At 41.7% G+C, this 15,748-nt stretch overlaps 2 protein-coding genes across 5 annotated transcripts; both read right to left on the reverse strand.

The window, feature by feature from the left end:
• Window positions 1–952: 952 nt before the first annotated feature.
• LOC123502577 (serine protease HTRA3-like) lies at window positions 953–6,359 on the reverse strand. Of its 4 annotated transcripts, none has more exons than XM_045251728.1 (5): window positions 6,237–6,359; window positions 4,737–4,802; window positions 3,563–3,674; window positions 2,368–2,527; window positions 953–2,075 (listed from the first exon to the last, which is right to left on the reverse strand). In XM_045251728.1, the coding sequence occupies exons 1-5, from the start codon at window positions 6,257–6,259 to the stop codon at window positions 1,891–1,893; spliced, it is 546 nt and encodes a 181-aa protein (XP_045107663.1). In that variant the 5' UTR covers window positions 6,260–6,359; the 3' UTR covers window positions 953–1,890. The 4 variants fall into 4 exon arrangements, with proteins under 4 accessions (XP_045107663.1, XP_045107662.1, XP_045107664.1 ...); XM_045251727.1 differs by having other exon boundaries at window positions 4,737–4,805; window positions 6,237–6,326; XM_045251729.1 differs by lacking the exon at window positions 6,237–6,359 and adding an exon at window positions 5,054–5,136 and having other exon boundaries at window positions 4,737–4,805.
• A 1,195-nt stretch (window positions 6,360–7,554) lies between these two features.
• LOC123502575 (inositol polyphosphate 1-phosphatase-like) lies at window positions 7,555–15,704 on the reverse strand. The gene is made up of 8 exons (XM_045251725.1): window positions 15,356–15,704; window positions 13,715–13,937; window positions 13,250–13,372; window positions 12,551–12,692; window positions 11,726–11,897; window positions 11,326–11,563; window positions 11,117–11,221; window positions 7,555–10,724 (listed from the first exon to the last, which is right to left on the reverse strand). The coding sequence occupies exons 2-8, from the start codon at window positions 13,916–13,918 to the stop codon at window positions 10,566–10,568; spliced, it is 1,143 nt and encodes a 380-aa protein (XP_045107660.1). The 5' UTR covers window positions 13,919–13,937; window positions 15,356–15,704; the 3' UTR covers window positions 7,555–10,565.
• Between the last annotated feature and the right edge of the window lie 44 nt (window positions 15,705–15,748).

The following is a 15,748-nucleotide window of genomic DNA, read 5'->3' on the forward strand; positions in this document are numbered from 1 at the left end:
GGTAAATCACTCGTTAACTGCTAATGCGCCTCAATTATCACTCAGCCATTAGTTTGCACAATGAATTACATCGTGTTCATGGTGACATATACCTTAATGGTATATGTCACCTTGAACTTGAGTGGTTCTAGGAAAATTCTGCGTGGTAGCTTCTATGACATAATTATGAGGGGATTTATGACGCCAAATTAAGTTCACACCAAAAAGTTCCACAAAGTTTCGATGAAAAGATGAACTGCTGAATACCAAATATAAAAGGAAATTGTTGTACGGTTTTGTGATAACATGTGTGTGCATGTGTAATAAACAATGTGACTTGTATCGTGATGAACATATGTGACTGTGGTAGATACACAATTCTGTTAAATTGTTCTCAATTAATTGTCATGTGCTTCAAATCGAGTCTCGAATTTCATTGGGATAATTAAGAGAAAAAAATAAGATTAAGAAACAATCACAATACCAACAAAATGACGTGTTAACTTCACTTAAATCCCCCCCAAAAAATGCACCTTGTAAACTATCATAAAATCAACTTCAAAGGATAATTTCTGCCCATGCCACGTACACATGAATAATGAATGGATCACAGCTAACTCGAACCTAGAAACACCCACTTGCTTCTTCTCAGGACTATTCCCCAAGGTCACACAGATGCATGACCAGTGAGTCGATCCTCATGTGTGTTTATCGTGCTGACATGACGCTTCTTTGTTTAACTATGAAAGAAAAAGGTGGGGAAAGGGGAAACACATGACCCCCTGTATCTTCCACTGCAGTCTGATTATAGTAGAGGTAGGAAGGAATAAAGCTGACTAGTTTCATATGAACTTCACAACGACCATCTTATTCCTGCTTAACTACAGAATAACACTTCCATCACTCCCACCAAAGTCACGTCCTTTCATAACACTAGGCTACAGACGCACATTGTTAATCTGAATTGAAAAACGAAGGTGAGAGCATTTATTAATCTTATACATCATCATCAGCAGCATAAAATCATACAAGAGGTTGAACATAACAGCTTTTTACCAATCGAGGCCGCGTGATTTCTGAAACGCGCTCAAGCAGGACACAAGAGGGAGCAACTTCATCGTGATTTGCAACTCAGCGCGTCTCTCCCTGTTCACCTCCACCAGCCTCACCAATCCTTATCTCACTCCTACTCTTCCTTATCATGGCTTATCGTTCCGTATATCAAAAGAATTTTCAGTTTTTACGTGGTATAAAGTGGAAATTCTTGTTTTTCACGGCGAATTGATTAATGGCTGATAAAGTGTTTGTGTAAAGAGGCTGTCAGATTCTTTTTTCTTTTTTTTATTCTACTTCATATCAGAGTTCGTACGGGTCACATAGTATTAGAACTGGTCTTTGTGTTATTCAAAGTGATGTTTCTCGTTCTCGCGATGAATGAGTGACATAGAAATCTTTGCCTCGTGATTCGTTTAAGATGAATGTGTGAGCTGGTAGTTACGCAGTTCCACTAAATCGATTTTTCCAGCGGTTATTCACAAAGGAAAATCGACTCCCGAGCTTCACAGGGTTTTATAGATAAGAAAGAGATAAAAAGGAGCGATACAAAGGCAGCATTGTGAAGTAAACCATCATAAACTTTTGCATTATACTAGAATCAGGCTGGATGGAGCGAGGTGGCTGGGAAGAATGACTAAGTGGCTATTTAAGTGTCTTATCAATCTCAAAAAACACTTGTTAGCATGGTTATATAACTTCCCCATTACTTTGAGGCCGTGAGGGTGATAGGGAGAAAAATGACTGAGTGCTTACTGAAGGGTCTTGCATCCTACCCTTCTCAAAATACTTAATTAACTTCAGCATTACTTTGAGGATGGCTGGGGGGAGGGTGGCGGGGATGTCAGCGAGGTGTGTTCAGTACTCCACCCCTCTCAGCACGCCCTTCAGCATCAGTCTCTTCCCCACCATGGACTCCGTCAGGTCATTCTCCTGCTCCATCTCCTGACGGTTCCCCTCCAGTATCTTCTTCACCAGGTTGCCCTTGAACGGGGAGTGTGGGGAGTGCATCATTTGTTCGTTCTGCACGCAGCGACCGATGGCTGCACGTAAAATAAGGAGATGAATATTGGGTGCATTACAGTGGCTATTTATGTTGTTCCTATGTATTTCTGTTTATTTTTCCTTCTTTATTTATTCATCGATTCATTTTTTCATTTATCTTTTCATTGATTCATTATTTATTCATTTGTTTAACAGTGTGTGTGTGTGTCCTTGACAGATAAGTTTTCATGAAGCAGTGACGCATTTGTAAACATGACCTACTAGATATGCATGATAACACAGAGAGAGAGAGAGAGAGAGAGAGAGAGAGAGGGGGAGGTGGGCACGCACCGTTAAAGAGGTATTCGTCGCATATATTAGAGCCAGTGTCGGAAGCGGTGCCTCGAGGGTTGAACAAGTAGGGACACTCTCGGGCGTCCCTCAGGCAGGTCAGTCCAATGCCACACTTCCCATAAGCTTCCCACGGACCGCCACACTCCTCATTGATATCCTGTGACACACGAAGAGGTAAACAGATATATATATATATATATATATATATATATATATATATATATATATATATATATATATATATATATATATATATATAACAAAAGAACTTGAAGAACATTGATACACACTATTTTCAAAAGGGTGACAGGAGTTTTTAAGGGTGTTTTTATTACGGTCCTAGGACAAATTAACAAGATACTGCAACATTAACCCCTTGACGTGTTTCCATATTTATTCTGCTTACTATTTGGTGATCTCATACAGCTTCAGAAACTTATATGGGGGATTAGAATAGTGAAAAATGGACCATTAACCTTCTGACCTCCATAGACCCTTCCTAATGTCAATAAAAGGGTCTAATCGTACAGAAATCTCAAGGTAAAAATGTGCCCAGTACTGAAGGGGTTAACAGAAGAAATACTTGAAAATTCAGCTAATCATGCCTGTAGCCCTTGAAATATAGTCATGGTGAGAGATACAGCGCCTTTTAGAATATGGGTCTATAAGTGAAGCTGCAGGTAGATAACGGGGCTGCGTGTGACTGGTGGACAAATAGGTATCATAAAGTGATAGACAGGTAGAAAGATATAGATTGGTTAATACGTAAATAGGTAGATAGAGAAACAGACAGACAGACAGACAAATAGATAATAGATAGACAATAGACAGACATATATATATATATATATATATATATATATATATATATATATATATATATATATATATATATATATATATATATATAGATAGATAGATAGATAGATAGATAGATAGATAGATAGATAGATAGATAGATAGATGGATAAAAGACAGACAAACGGAGATATATGAGAAATAAGCAAAAAATAATGAGATAAAATAGATATTTACAATTCCTGTACGTAGGTTAAACAAAGCATCATTACGAAATCAAAACAAACTTAATTATAACATAACATACTTTGCATCACCACACACACACACACACACACACACACACACACACACACACACACACACACACATAAGGACACAGGGACACACTCACCTTGGAGCACACCTCGCAACAGTTACACACGTCCCAGGTAATGCCACGGTGACACTCTCCGATGGCTGGGCAGCGGCTCGGGTCACAGGCGCCACACTGCAGAGCGTCAGGCCTGCGAGGAGTAACAGAAGTGAGTATATGTTGCTCTACTTTTTAACCTCTTCAGTACCATGACGCGTTTTCATGTTAATTGTGGTTACTATATGGTGATTTTATACTGCTTCAGAAACTTAGGTGTGGATTGAAATAGTGAAGACTCTGGCCATCAATCTTCTGACTTCCATAGATCCTTCCAACTGTCAGTAAAATCGTGTAATAATGCCCAAAATTCAAGAAAAAAAAAATGTGTCCCAGTAATAAGGTGGTTAGTCTTATTTTCACGCTACAGTCTCTCAATTGTATATGGAGAAAGAATAATAATCACTTTTTTTTTTTTTATCTCTTCAATGTTTCTATGCAATTTATCCTTTTATTGTGTCCCGAATGTCAAAAGAAATATTTTTGAAGCTCATTTTCGCGCTAGTCCCGCAATTGTAGAGGGAGAAACTGTAATAATCCCATAATCCCTTTTTTGTTCGTTTATTCGGTGCTACTATGCATATTATCTTTTCATCGTATCCCGAATGTCAACAGAAAGAATAACATGCACGTATTGGTTAATTAAGTCACTCGTTTGAACATATAAAAAAAAAAGTTGATGTCAAGTTACTCAGCAGCACAAGAAACAAGAGTTGGTGCACGAATCTGTCAGGTCTGCGCGTGACAAGCCCTGTTCCTTCACTACGAGACTTTTTTTTCTTCTCAATCCCAAGCAATGCAACTTTTCAGACGTTTTTGTACTATGATGACTCTGAAGAAGAAGAAGAAGAAGAAGAAGAAGAAGAAGAAGAAGAAGAAGAAGAAGAAGAAGAAGAAAAAAAAAAAAGAAGAAGTAAAGAATTAACAAAGTATTAGAGTTTCAAGTAGATTTGATGTGGTACAAGAATAGAACAGTACGTGATGTGGCGAAAAGAGAGAGAGAGAGAGAGAGAGAGAGAGAGAGAGAGAGAGAGAGAGAGAGAGAGAGAGAGAGAGAGAGAGAGAGAGAGAGAGAGCAGGATACAGGAAAGGGAAGGACATGTTATCTTCTACACCCATTGTACATCTATACAAATAACATTGCTAGAGTGCTTACTTCAACGCGGACACAGCAGCGGTGACGGTGAAGAGGGAGAGAGTCAGAAGACCTGCCATGATCCACCTGCTGGAGAAAAAGTCCTTATAGCCTCTCTCTCTCTCTCTCTCTCTCTCTCTCTCTCTGCTACACAAACACAGAACAAAAAAACTTCATACTACAATTCAAATAATGTAAATAAAACAAAGAACAAATCCTTATAACTAAATGTGTAAAACAAATAAATATCGCAGTTCTTTTCACGCATCACGACTTTCTTCCTCCCTCTCTTTCTCTCAACGTATCCTCTTTATCTCTCTTTTTCTCGTGTCACTCACTTGGAAGGACGTGCGTGAGTCTATAGGCAAAGAGTCAGACAAGGATGGCACTGAAGAGTCTGCCGGGTCTTCGCTGCCTTTTATACTCACGAGTCGGTGTGGGAGTGAGGCTGAGCGCTCGACCTGTCCTCAGATCGATATGCCTCAGCCGAACCTCCAGGAACCATTCAGCTAATCCTGGCTAAGTGTGTGCCTCTCTCTTTGTCAAGGATTGTCAAATAGGACACCAAGAGGGGAGGAATGTGGTGGGAAAATGTAAGGACGCGTGATGTAAAAGACTACAAGGGAAAAATGCAAGTGAAATGTAGTGATTTGTACGAGTTATTTGTCGTTTTGTTTATATTTTGTTGCGTTTTCGTATATGTTGAAAAAAGAAATTGTCTCTGGGATGAAAGTCTCTCTCTCTCTCTCTCTCTCTCTCTCTCTCTCTCTCTCACGGCTGCCGTCAGGACAGACACAGGCTCAGCAGGGAACCCTCCAGGTTTTTGAGCGCACCCTTTGTGAAAGTCGCGTCCCGCCGTCTCCCCGTCACCCACACGCCTCTCCATGGGCGTGGACAAGCAGTGTGGGCGGCGAGGGTGGGCAGTTGCGCGCTATGACTCCCAGTGGTCTCTTCACTGCACGTGTTTACCCGCGGGCGCGGCTGCCACGAACACTTGCCACAGGGCGCGTCTCCAGCTCAGCCTGGCACACAATACCTCGCCATGCTCTTTTGTCTTATGCCTCTTGGAAAATAAGGTATCGATCTTTTTTTCACCTATGCCCTTGTTTTTCTTGTGATCTTACGTTGTTTTCTTGAAGTTACACAATAAATTAGACGGTGAATGTTTGGGATATGAGAAATGCGTTCGTAAGAGCTGAGTATCCCTTGTAGGCTACGCACATAAATAGCTATTAACAGAAGTTCATGAGGTTTCTGAGTGTCTTCGTGAGTCAAGGAATAGTTTAACAAAGGTTTGGCATCATTAATATGGAATAACACCCTTGAAAACCCTTTACTAGTCATTTTTGGTATTTGAAGAGTCCTTATGAGAGAGAGACAAACATTTCAATGACAGAACACGCTAGCAACAATAAGGGAAACTTTTGTACATTTCCTTACACCACTACAACGCAGCACGACATTCCCGCGGCACAGTTCAAGCCTTACATCAACAGTTACAGCTAATTCAAGGGTCTGCACCTGACGATCGGTGAGGCGGCCATTGCGCGGAGCAGTAGGAGGGAGATGCGAGGTGTGTTGTTGAAGGCGAAGTTGAGCAAGGTCTGGCCGCGGCGTCTTCCTCCGCCGGATACAAGGAGGTCGGAGGACTAAGAAGCTTAATTCTAGAGGAGCGGTCAGTGACGTCACCAGGCCCAGGTCAACACTTGAGTCTTCACCGAGTTACCCAACCCTCTAAGAATCGAGGGGTAAATAAAGATGATGCTGTTGCGCCACCAGCAGTATTTATGTTTCTACGTACTCGCCTCATCACTCCAGCGCAGACAAATCTTCCAGTCCAATTTTCCGATACTGAGACTCTCCTGTGCTCTTTCTGAATCACAATAAATGAGTGAGATAAAGAAAAACTAATTGTCTATCTAAGCTAACGTATTTTTTTTTTTTTCTTTTTTTTCTGAGTACGTAAATCAATTTCCTGAGGGTGATTGTCCCGACGGAAACCTCTTGACTTTTGCGGGTTTTCTCCACGTGTCCTCATTCCCTCTCCCTTGCCTCTCTTTTATCTATTTACCCATTCATTTCTTATTAATTTCTACATCATTCATTGTGAAACGTGCCACTAGTAGTTGTATCATTGTCATTATCAGTATCATTATTATATTTTACTCTACAGTTAAGCGCAAACAAACATACAGAGAATAAATATATGGTCTCAAGCCTACTTATATTCCATACTTTCTGATAAAGAGTTAAGAGACCACTTCGGCCCTTCTCCACCTACGCAGCCTCATCAAGTGTAAAAATCTCTAAAATGTTTCCGATAGGCAATCAAAGGAGATATTCCCTGACAGGCAAACAATAGGTAATCAAAGGGAAGGCGATTACACAGCAGCCTTGGCCATGGGGAAGGATCACACCCTCGATGCAGCGGGTCAAGAGCGGCTCACGGCTCTCAACCTCCCGCCACTTCGCTTCTCCCGCCTATCTCCCCGCCGCCCCGGGCCTCCATCCCTCTCATCCCTCGCCTTTACCCCATTGTTTCCCACGCCGGCCTCTCCTCCTCTTTTTGAAGCCGTGAAATCCCCCCTCTTTATCAACATGCTCTTTCTCCCCTCCACGTCTTGTTTGTTCTCCCCTCACTCTCGTTTACAGTGTATGCTTTATCGCCAGCCTCTCCTTCCCTATTGTGTCGTCCCTGCCGAGTGCTGACTGCTTCATAAAGACTCTCCGAACACAAGGAAGTTAATTGAATGCTAAGGTTTTGTTGAATGGACAATTAATGTGTAGTGTTGATAGACTGATGGGTTCAATGCGTCACCAGAGAAAATTAATCATATTGAGGAATTATACGTTTTATTTACTTATGCGTACAATAATTTGGGTCAAAAATAAAAATTCTACATGCGCATTATAATAATAGACACAAAAGAAAATAGGTAATGTCTTCATATCATTATCTGCGTCAGTAGTATTAATTCACCGCCTGCAGCTTTCATCAATGCTTCATTCGTGAACACAGAAAAATAGGACTCTGGGCCAAGGTAACCAATGGTCTCTACGCACATCGGGACAAGGATAATATAATGGGAATGTTGATCAATGTACCGGAAAAATATTAGATATAATGTTGATTTTAGGGATGTCGCTCGCGCCTACACACACTCCTCATACACAAATTTAGTAAGGACATTGTAGTTTTACACACACACACACACACACACACACACACACACACACACAGATTTGCAATAAGTAATTACATATAAATTTCAGCAATATATTCGTACACACACACACACACACTAATGCTCCCTTGGGCTACAAATGTCAGTGTTGCTTGGTATAATGTTTTTCAGGTATGGTCTACATTGTGCTGCCACGGTGATGCCACAGAATGCTACTGTACACCCATGGCCAGTAATGAAGTGGCTACATGTGCATGGTGTGGAGGTGTCTAGTTGGGTATTGTCATTCAAAATATGAAACATTTTGAATGATATTTCTAAAAACTGGTTATGGAAAGCTGTTGTTGGTGCAAAATAATATTGGGCACGCAAAAACTTATTCTAGAAAATGACTAATAATATGGATAGCTATTGTCATTAAAACAATGGAACACAGACTAACAGTTATCAGAAAACTGAGGAATATTATAAATGTGTTGTTGGTATAATGTAACACAAAAGTTATTCTTAAAACTGAGGAAAAATTATATAATCTATTGACACTGAGTTATGGAATACAGATTGAATATCATTTCTAAAACTGAGTTATATTATGAATAGGTATTGTTGGCACACAAAAAATATGGAACAGACAAAATTGTAGTAAAAACTGAGGAATATCATGAACACAGACTGATAAAAATTATTAATATAACAGAGGAATAATATAGACAGGACTTATTGTAAAAGGTATTGATATAATGGATAGGTTATGGCACTTAAACTGTGGAACACAGACTAAGACTTATTCATAAAGCTGAGTACTATTGACTTAAAGGTAATGAACACCAAAAGTTGCCATAGGAATAGATGCACAGGTATAGTATGCACTCTGAAACTGGCAGTACTGTTAGTTATATTGAAGGTTAGTAGTGTGAGTTTAAAGCTAAGCATCTGGCACATAGAGGAGCACCTGGTGACCATCTGAAGTGATTATCAGCATTTACAAGTTGATCAATCACAGACATGACAGGTGAACTTATGATAAGGGCAAACTTGTGGTGGTGTTGTTTTTGTGTTGCCAGCCACTGCATGGGGTGATGGTGGTGGTAGTGTGGTGACATAACCTGACCTTAAGAGCCACTCCCAACCACTCCTAACAACTGAGAGGATCATGGTGGTCGTGATGCGAAGATTCAAAGGATTCTATATCATTAGTTCACTTGGCTTTTAGAAATGGTTGTGTGAAGGTTACTCTTGGCCATGGTTTGTTATTAAGGAGTGTCTAAACATCTATATTAGTAATGTAAGCGGATAAATCTGTTTGATTAGTATAAATGGCCAGTAACCACCAGATGAAATGCACTTTGTGGCTCCATCATTGTCAACAGTTGAGTAATATAACCATCACTTCCATTATGTTTTGTCTCCTTCAATCTCAAGTCCTCTCGTCTGTCCAAGGTCAAACAGCTGCTTGGTTTTGTGAGAGGACGGTTGGCAGATCAGAGGACTTGGAGACCAAAAACAAAGGCCAAACAGTGGAAGTGAATGTGACATGTTATTCAGTATTGACCATGACAATACAAACATGCAATTATGTGTATTTGGTAATGGAACAATGAACTATGAACTATAAATTATTTCATAGACATGACTGATATACAGCAGAGTATTAATGAGTCATAATGGAACAAAGAACTATGGATAGACTATTCATTATTATAGATTTGTCTATATATTAACTTTTTTTTTTCAGAAATAAAAACTATATATATAATTTCAACAGGAATAATTTTTCAACACTATTTAGGACAGTTCTACATAACAATGAAGTTTTTAAGATTAATTCAGGAAGTCTCTTAGACATTTCCTTGCTTAGCTTGATACACATCGTTACAATATCCTGATACTTTCCCACATTCATAAACGACTTTCAACATCACTCTCTTTCTTGGCTAGTTCTTACCTGCAGGCAGGAAAGGAAGGAGGGAGGGAGGGAGGGAGGGAAGAGCTGTGAAGCGAGGGAAGGGAAAGGTGACAAGAGGGACAGACAGGATGCCATTTACTTCAGCCTTTTGCAGATAAAATGGTATTATATAAATCAAGCAATTAAATAGTTATAATTATAATAAAACTTTGAAAATTTTGGTTTTAAATCTACTCAGATCTTTCTTAAGAGTATCAGATTTCCTTACACATCCATCACAGTGAATGCAATATCATCTGTAACCTGTGCATTCTGATAACACACACAGTAACTGCTTAAATCTAAATTTGGACTTTTAATTGTACTCTAAAAAGCAGACAACTGTGTGTCTGACCCAAAAGGGATTCTGTATCATACATTTAGCAGAGCAGTGGAGGAGGCAGGACACGTGTGGTGGAGAAGGAAAAGGTGGGGAGAGAGAGGGAGGGATCAGGAAGACATACTTATATCATCTCCCACATTTCAAGCATCTTCTTTTTTTCTTCCTTCTCTTACAAGTTCCCTTTCTATCCAATCTCTTATTTCTCATTTCTTTTCCTTCATCTTGTATTTACTGCTTGTGTACATGTGTGAGTATGTATGCATGTAAGAGTGTGAGTGCATTTGGGTGTGTGTGCGTTTGCGAGAATGTGAATGTTTCCAAGTGTGAGAGTACCTCCATGACGAGTGATAGAAAAAAGAGTGTCATGAGGAGGGAGGTCATTCAGCCACACACTCCATGACCGTGGCCAGCACCTTGGGGTCACGGTAGGCCACCAGACCGCCCTCATTGCACCACTGCAGGCTAGGCTGGGCGGGTTTCTCATTGGGCTTGTGGTACCTGATCTGCAGCTCCTCAAGGGTCTCTGCAGATATGTCCTGCAAAACACACTCATGATGTACACAGTTTCATACAGTTACCAGGTGTGTGTGCATGTATGTGTAGGTGTGTTGAGGTCAAGTGTTGAGAGAGTAGTATAAGTGGGTGTGAATGTGAAAGTTGTTTGCCTAGTCTTGGCTACCCCTTTCCTGGAAGAGACAGCCTTGGTATATGTAGGTTTCTTGCAAGACTGAATCAAGCTCATGTCTTGTTACTTCACACCAAACCACTGCACCTTTCTTTACATGTGTGGCAATGAGGAAAATACAAAAGACTGGAAGTAATCACAGTATATCACTCAGTTAGTAGCCATGAGTATACCAAAAAGAGTAATCTTTCCTCTACAGGCACTCACCTCTACTTGTATGCTATCTACACAAGTGGTACTGACCTGGTCTGATGAGAGACTGGTGAGGCGCCTGTACACCACCACACCACCGCCAGCAGCCCTCAGCAGGCCATGTGGCGCAGCAGAGTCCCAGCGGAATGTTGATCCCTGTGGCAGTGCAAAACAAGACCAATCAGCAGAATCCTTACCAACCTATCACTAAAGTCACACACCATTGAAAACCACTAATAACTTCCTCAAGAGCCAGGTACCTTAGAGGAGAGAGAGGCAGCGGCCAGGCCCAGCGCCACCACCAGCTGCTTGTATCCGGCTCCTGTGGCATGCAGGACAGTGAAGCGACGAGACAGCTTGGCGTGCAAGGCTGGCTCTTCACTGGAGGACACTACCACCACTGGGAGAGAGGTTTCTGGTGGTTCTGGAGCACTTGAGGCAAGGTTGTGGATGCTGGTGCCCCCATAGCTCACTCCCCAGTATGCCTTGCCTTCCCAGCTGTGCACAAAAAGGTAATGTAGCAAGAGAAAATAAACCACATAAAAACATAAAAATAAGAGAAGCTGCAGATACCTAAAACTACAAGTATGTAAAATAAACGGCAATGATGACAATGTTGGTGGGAACTCCTTTGTTTTTTATTTTCAGTATAATTTGTACCTTTTGTTGCTCTCATTGAAGGATGCGAAAGGCTGGTTAATGATGCCAGCGACAGGGAGGCCTGAGCGACGGTCAAACACCCCAATGAGCACTGTGACACACTGCAGGCCCTGTTGGTGGATGCTGCCCTTTGCTTGACTCGGCCGGCCTCTCACGTACTCCCCAGTCGAGTCTGAAATTACCATTATTATTTTTTTTGTGTCAAGAAGAGTAAAAAGGATTGCCAATTTGATTCTTGAGTTATCCTGAAACTGCTCTTCTAAAATCAATCAAGTTATAAGGAAGAGAAAAACAGTACGATGTAGAGAGCTCCTGAATTGATGAATGAGAAATTATTTACTCAGTTCACAAGAAGCAGCATCACATGGCACCAACTCTGACATTACTATGCCATTCACATCCTTGGTGGCTGGTGGTGGTCTGCACTTATTCTCTTATCTGAACTGACATCTAAGAGCATCACTGCCAAAACAACTATGAACACAAGACTCAACTACCAGTAACTAATGATGGAAACCATAAAATAAGAAAAGTACAAGAAAAATGACTAAATGAAAAGCAGTCACGAGTTCTAAAACATTTCACTATAAGAATAGTACTAATACAAGCAGATCTCATTGTTATGACACTGTGAAATCGTTACTAAATCACTAATGGATGAGTATACAATTATATACACTCAAAATACACAGTAACACATTAACACTACACAAACTAGCCGCTACAACCACTATACATCCTCCTTCACCGTCAACAAACCACACACATCACCTGGAGTCCATACCCAGCAAGAGTATCGGTAAAACCTTACTAGTGTTTCCTCACCGACAGGGTCAATCCATATTCCAAGGTGCTCCACTGGCAGGTCTGGCACACGCTCCATCAGGTCAGGGTCAGGACTGAAGGTGACATCCCGGTGAGCCAGTGCCGCCAGGATGTCTGCCGCCTCCTTGTTGCCATCCAGGACCTGAAGATTGATCACTCTCAGGCACAAGAACACTAAGATATTAAGTAAGTAAGGCTCTCTGCAACACAGCTCAGAAGAGCAAGGCTGGAGTGAGGCAGGAGTAAGGCTTGTTGTGGTGTACCTTGGCCAGGACCTGAGGACTGGTCACTCTCAGATGGAAGAGGCACAGCAACACAAGACATTATGTAGGTAAAACTTCCTGCAACACAGCTAAAAGGAGCAAAGCTGGAGCAAGGCTAGTGCAAGGCTGGAGCAAGGCTGGGGCTATGCTGGAGCAAGGTTGGTGCAAGGCTGGAGCAAGGCTGGGGCAAGGCTGGTGCAAGACTGGTGCAAGGCCAAAGCAAAGCTGGGCCAAGGTGGAGCATGGCTAGAGCAAGGCTGGAGCATGGCTGGGGCAAGGCTGGAGCAAGGATGGTACAATGCTGGGTCATGGCTGAAGTAAGGCTTGAGTAAGGCTGGGGCAAGGCTGGAACAAGGCTGGTGCAAGGCTGGAGCATGACTGGAGTAAGGCTGGGGCAAGGCTAGGTAAAGCAGGAGCAAAGCTTGTTGTGTTGTACCTTAGCCAGCAGTGTAGCCGTGCCATCCTGCGTGTCACAGATCCTCACAGTGATCTTCTCCCCAAGTGTGTTGGTGAACTCGGCACTCTCCTCCCCCTGCACCCACTCCGCCAGGCTAGGGATCTGAAGAAGAGATATTCACAATGGTATGGGTCCAGACACATCTTTAGTACACATGTTACCTGAGGCATTACTCTCTTAACTTTAACCATGTGAAAAATGCTGTTTAGTGAGAACCCCCTATCCTTAATATCTTTGTTCCCGCATAGTGGTTATTTTAAAGACTAGAGGTGATCAGTGACACTCTTAAAGTTATTTTTTTCCACTGATAGAGTAAAATAATTGCTAAACTGCCACTTAAGTCACAAAAAACGCACTTTAGATCCCACATACTCAAATATTAAAAAGACTAGACAAGATGCTGGAGTCACAGAGAAAAGATTCCAAACAGTGTTAGTTCCTCACCATCCTGGCCACATGATGCCTCAGCGCCTCCTGGATCAGCACATCAGCCAGAGTCTTGAAGTCGTGGGCAAAGCGCTGGTTCTTCTCCCCTTCCCCCTTCTCCTCCACAAGCAGAGAGAACAGCTTGGGCTCCTGGCGGATGGCTCGGGCAATCTCCCCGGCGCGCTCCGAGAAGCTCAGCAGTGTCTTGATGAGCTCGGCCATTATGAAGCAGTGCTGGAAGCTGGGCAGAAACATTATGAGCCTTATTAGGAAACAATTCTGCACAGTATCTCCACTACTTTTTAAATGACTCTAGTTGAAGTGACAGGTTTTAATATCAGATTAATGAGATTTGTGGTATTCATGTGCAAATTTTTAATGCCTCTCATACAAGTTTCAAAGAATCCTTTTTCCTTATGTAAGAGGGGAAAGCAGGCCAAGAGTAAAAGAAACTAAAAAACACTATCTAAAAAAGACTTACTGATAACCACAAGCAAATCCTGTGGTAAAGAAAAAAAAATTAAATTAAGGATGTATATAAATGTAAATATTGATGTATACATATAAACATCTTGTCTCTGCTTCTTCCCTCTCCCTAAACCTAACAATATCAAGAGACAATAGGCCTAAGTATATAAAAATAGCCCTTAAAAAAAATAGAAGAACCATTTCCTTTAATATTTCTACTCTTAATAAAACATTGGAAAAAAAAAAGCTTAGGATATCACAGAGGAAAGGTATGTGGGAGAAGCAAGGTGTAGTGTAGCTCCCTTGGCTCACCTGTCAGCTGTGGGCCAGGTGTGGTAAGTGCAGGTGGAACAGGAAGCCTTATAGCCCTACCCCCTCCTTAAACCACCCCCCTTCCCCATCCCTTCCCCTCTCTCTCCTCTCCTACTGTCACTAAATCTAGTCTTCCCCACCACCACCACCACCAACACATCTACCAGCACTCTCTCTGATCCTCCCCTCCCCCCTCCCCTACTCTACCATCTCAGCCTCCCCCTCTGCCCCCTCCCTCCACATCTCCTCCTCTCCCCTGCAGCAAAACAGGTTACTCAATATCCACTCACCTCAGAGAGAGAGAGAGAGAGAGAGAGAGAGAGAGAGAGAGAGAGTAAAATAGAAAAAAGACAGATTTAAAAAAGGAGAGAGAGAGAGAGAGTAAAATAGAAAAAGACAGATTTAAAAAGGAGAGAGAGAGAGAGAGAGAGAGAGAGAGAGAGAGAGAGAGAGAGAGAGAGAGAGAGAGAGAGAGAGAGAGTAAAAAAAAAAAAAGACAGACTTAAAAAGGAGAGAGAAAGAGAGAGGAGAGAGAGAAGAGAAGAGAAGAGAAGAGAAGAGAAGAGAAGAGAGAGAGAGAGGAGAGAGAAAGGAAAGGAAAGGAAAGGAAAGGAAAGGAAAGGAAAGGAAAGGAAAGGAAAGGAGAGAGAGAAAAGAAAAAAAAAGAAAAGAAAAGAGAGAGAGAGAGAGAGAGAGAGAGAGAGAGAGCACTGCAAAATCACACACACACACACACACACACACACACACACACACACACACACACACACACACACACACAGAAGCAAAGATAATACAAACAATAACAAAGTACTCTATATCACGCCACACTCACATAAAACAATTAAATCACAAGAACTTTCTTAAAATCTCACTCACCTTAATTATCCAACAGGTGAGACCACGTGCGTATGGGAGACACGCACATGCTACCAGTTAGGTGTGTGGCCAGGTGTGGAGTGAATGACAGACTCACAGTGCATTAATTACAGGTGGTGGTGATGGTGGTGGTAACATGATCCCCGCTTCTTAACTCCTTATTTCGGTGATTTATAAAAGTTCTAGCCATTTCTCCTCTCGTCTCATAGCTTCACACGTATCCTAGTTTGCATCTTGGTGTTTCTTATGTGTTTTCCTCCTGGTGTTCTTTTGTATTAGGGTAATTTCTTGGTAACCACGTATTTTTTTCCTTTTCCCAGACCCCAAACCACTCCTTTGAGATGTTAAATTCGGCGATGTATTATTTCGGTTATTTGTCCCTTTCGCACCATC

Source organism: Portunus trituberculatus, chromosome 12 (assembly GCF_017591435.1).
Source record: "Portunus trituberculatus isolate SZX2019 chromosome 12, ASM1759143v1, whole genome shotgun sequence".
NCBI classification, from domain to species: Eukaryota; Metazoa; Arthropoda; class Malacostraca; order Decapoda; family Portunidae; genus Portunus; species Portunus trituberculatus.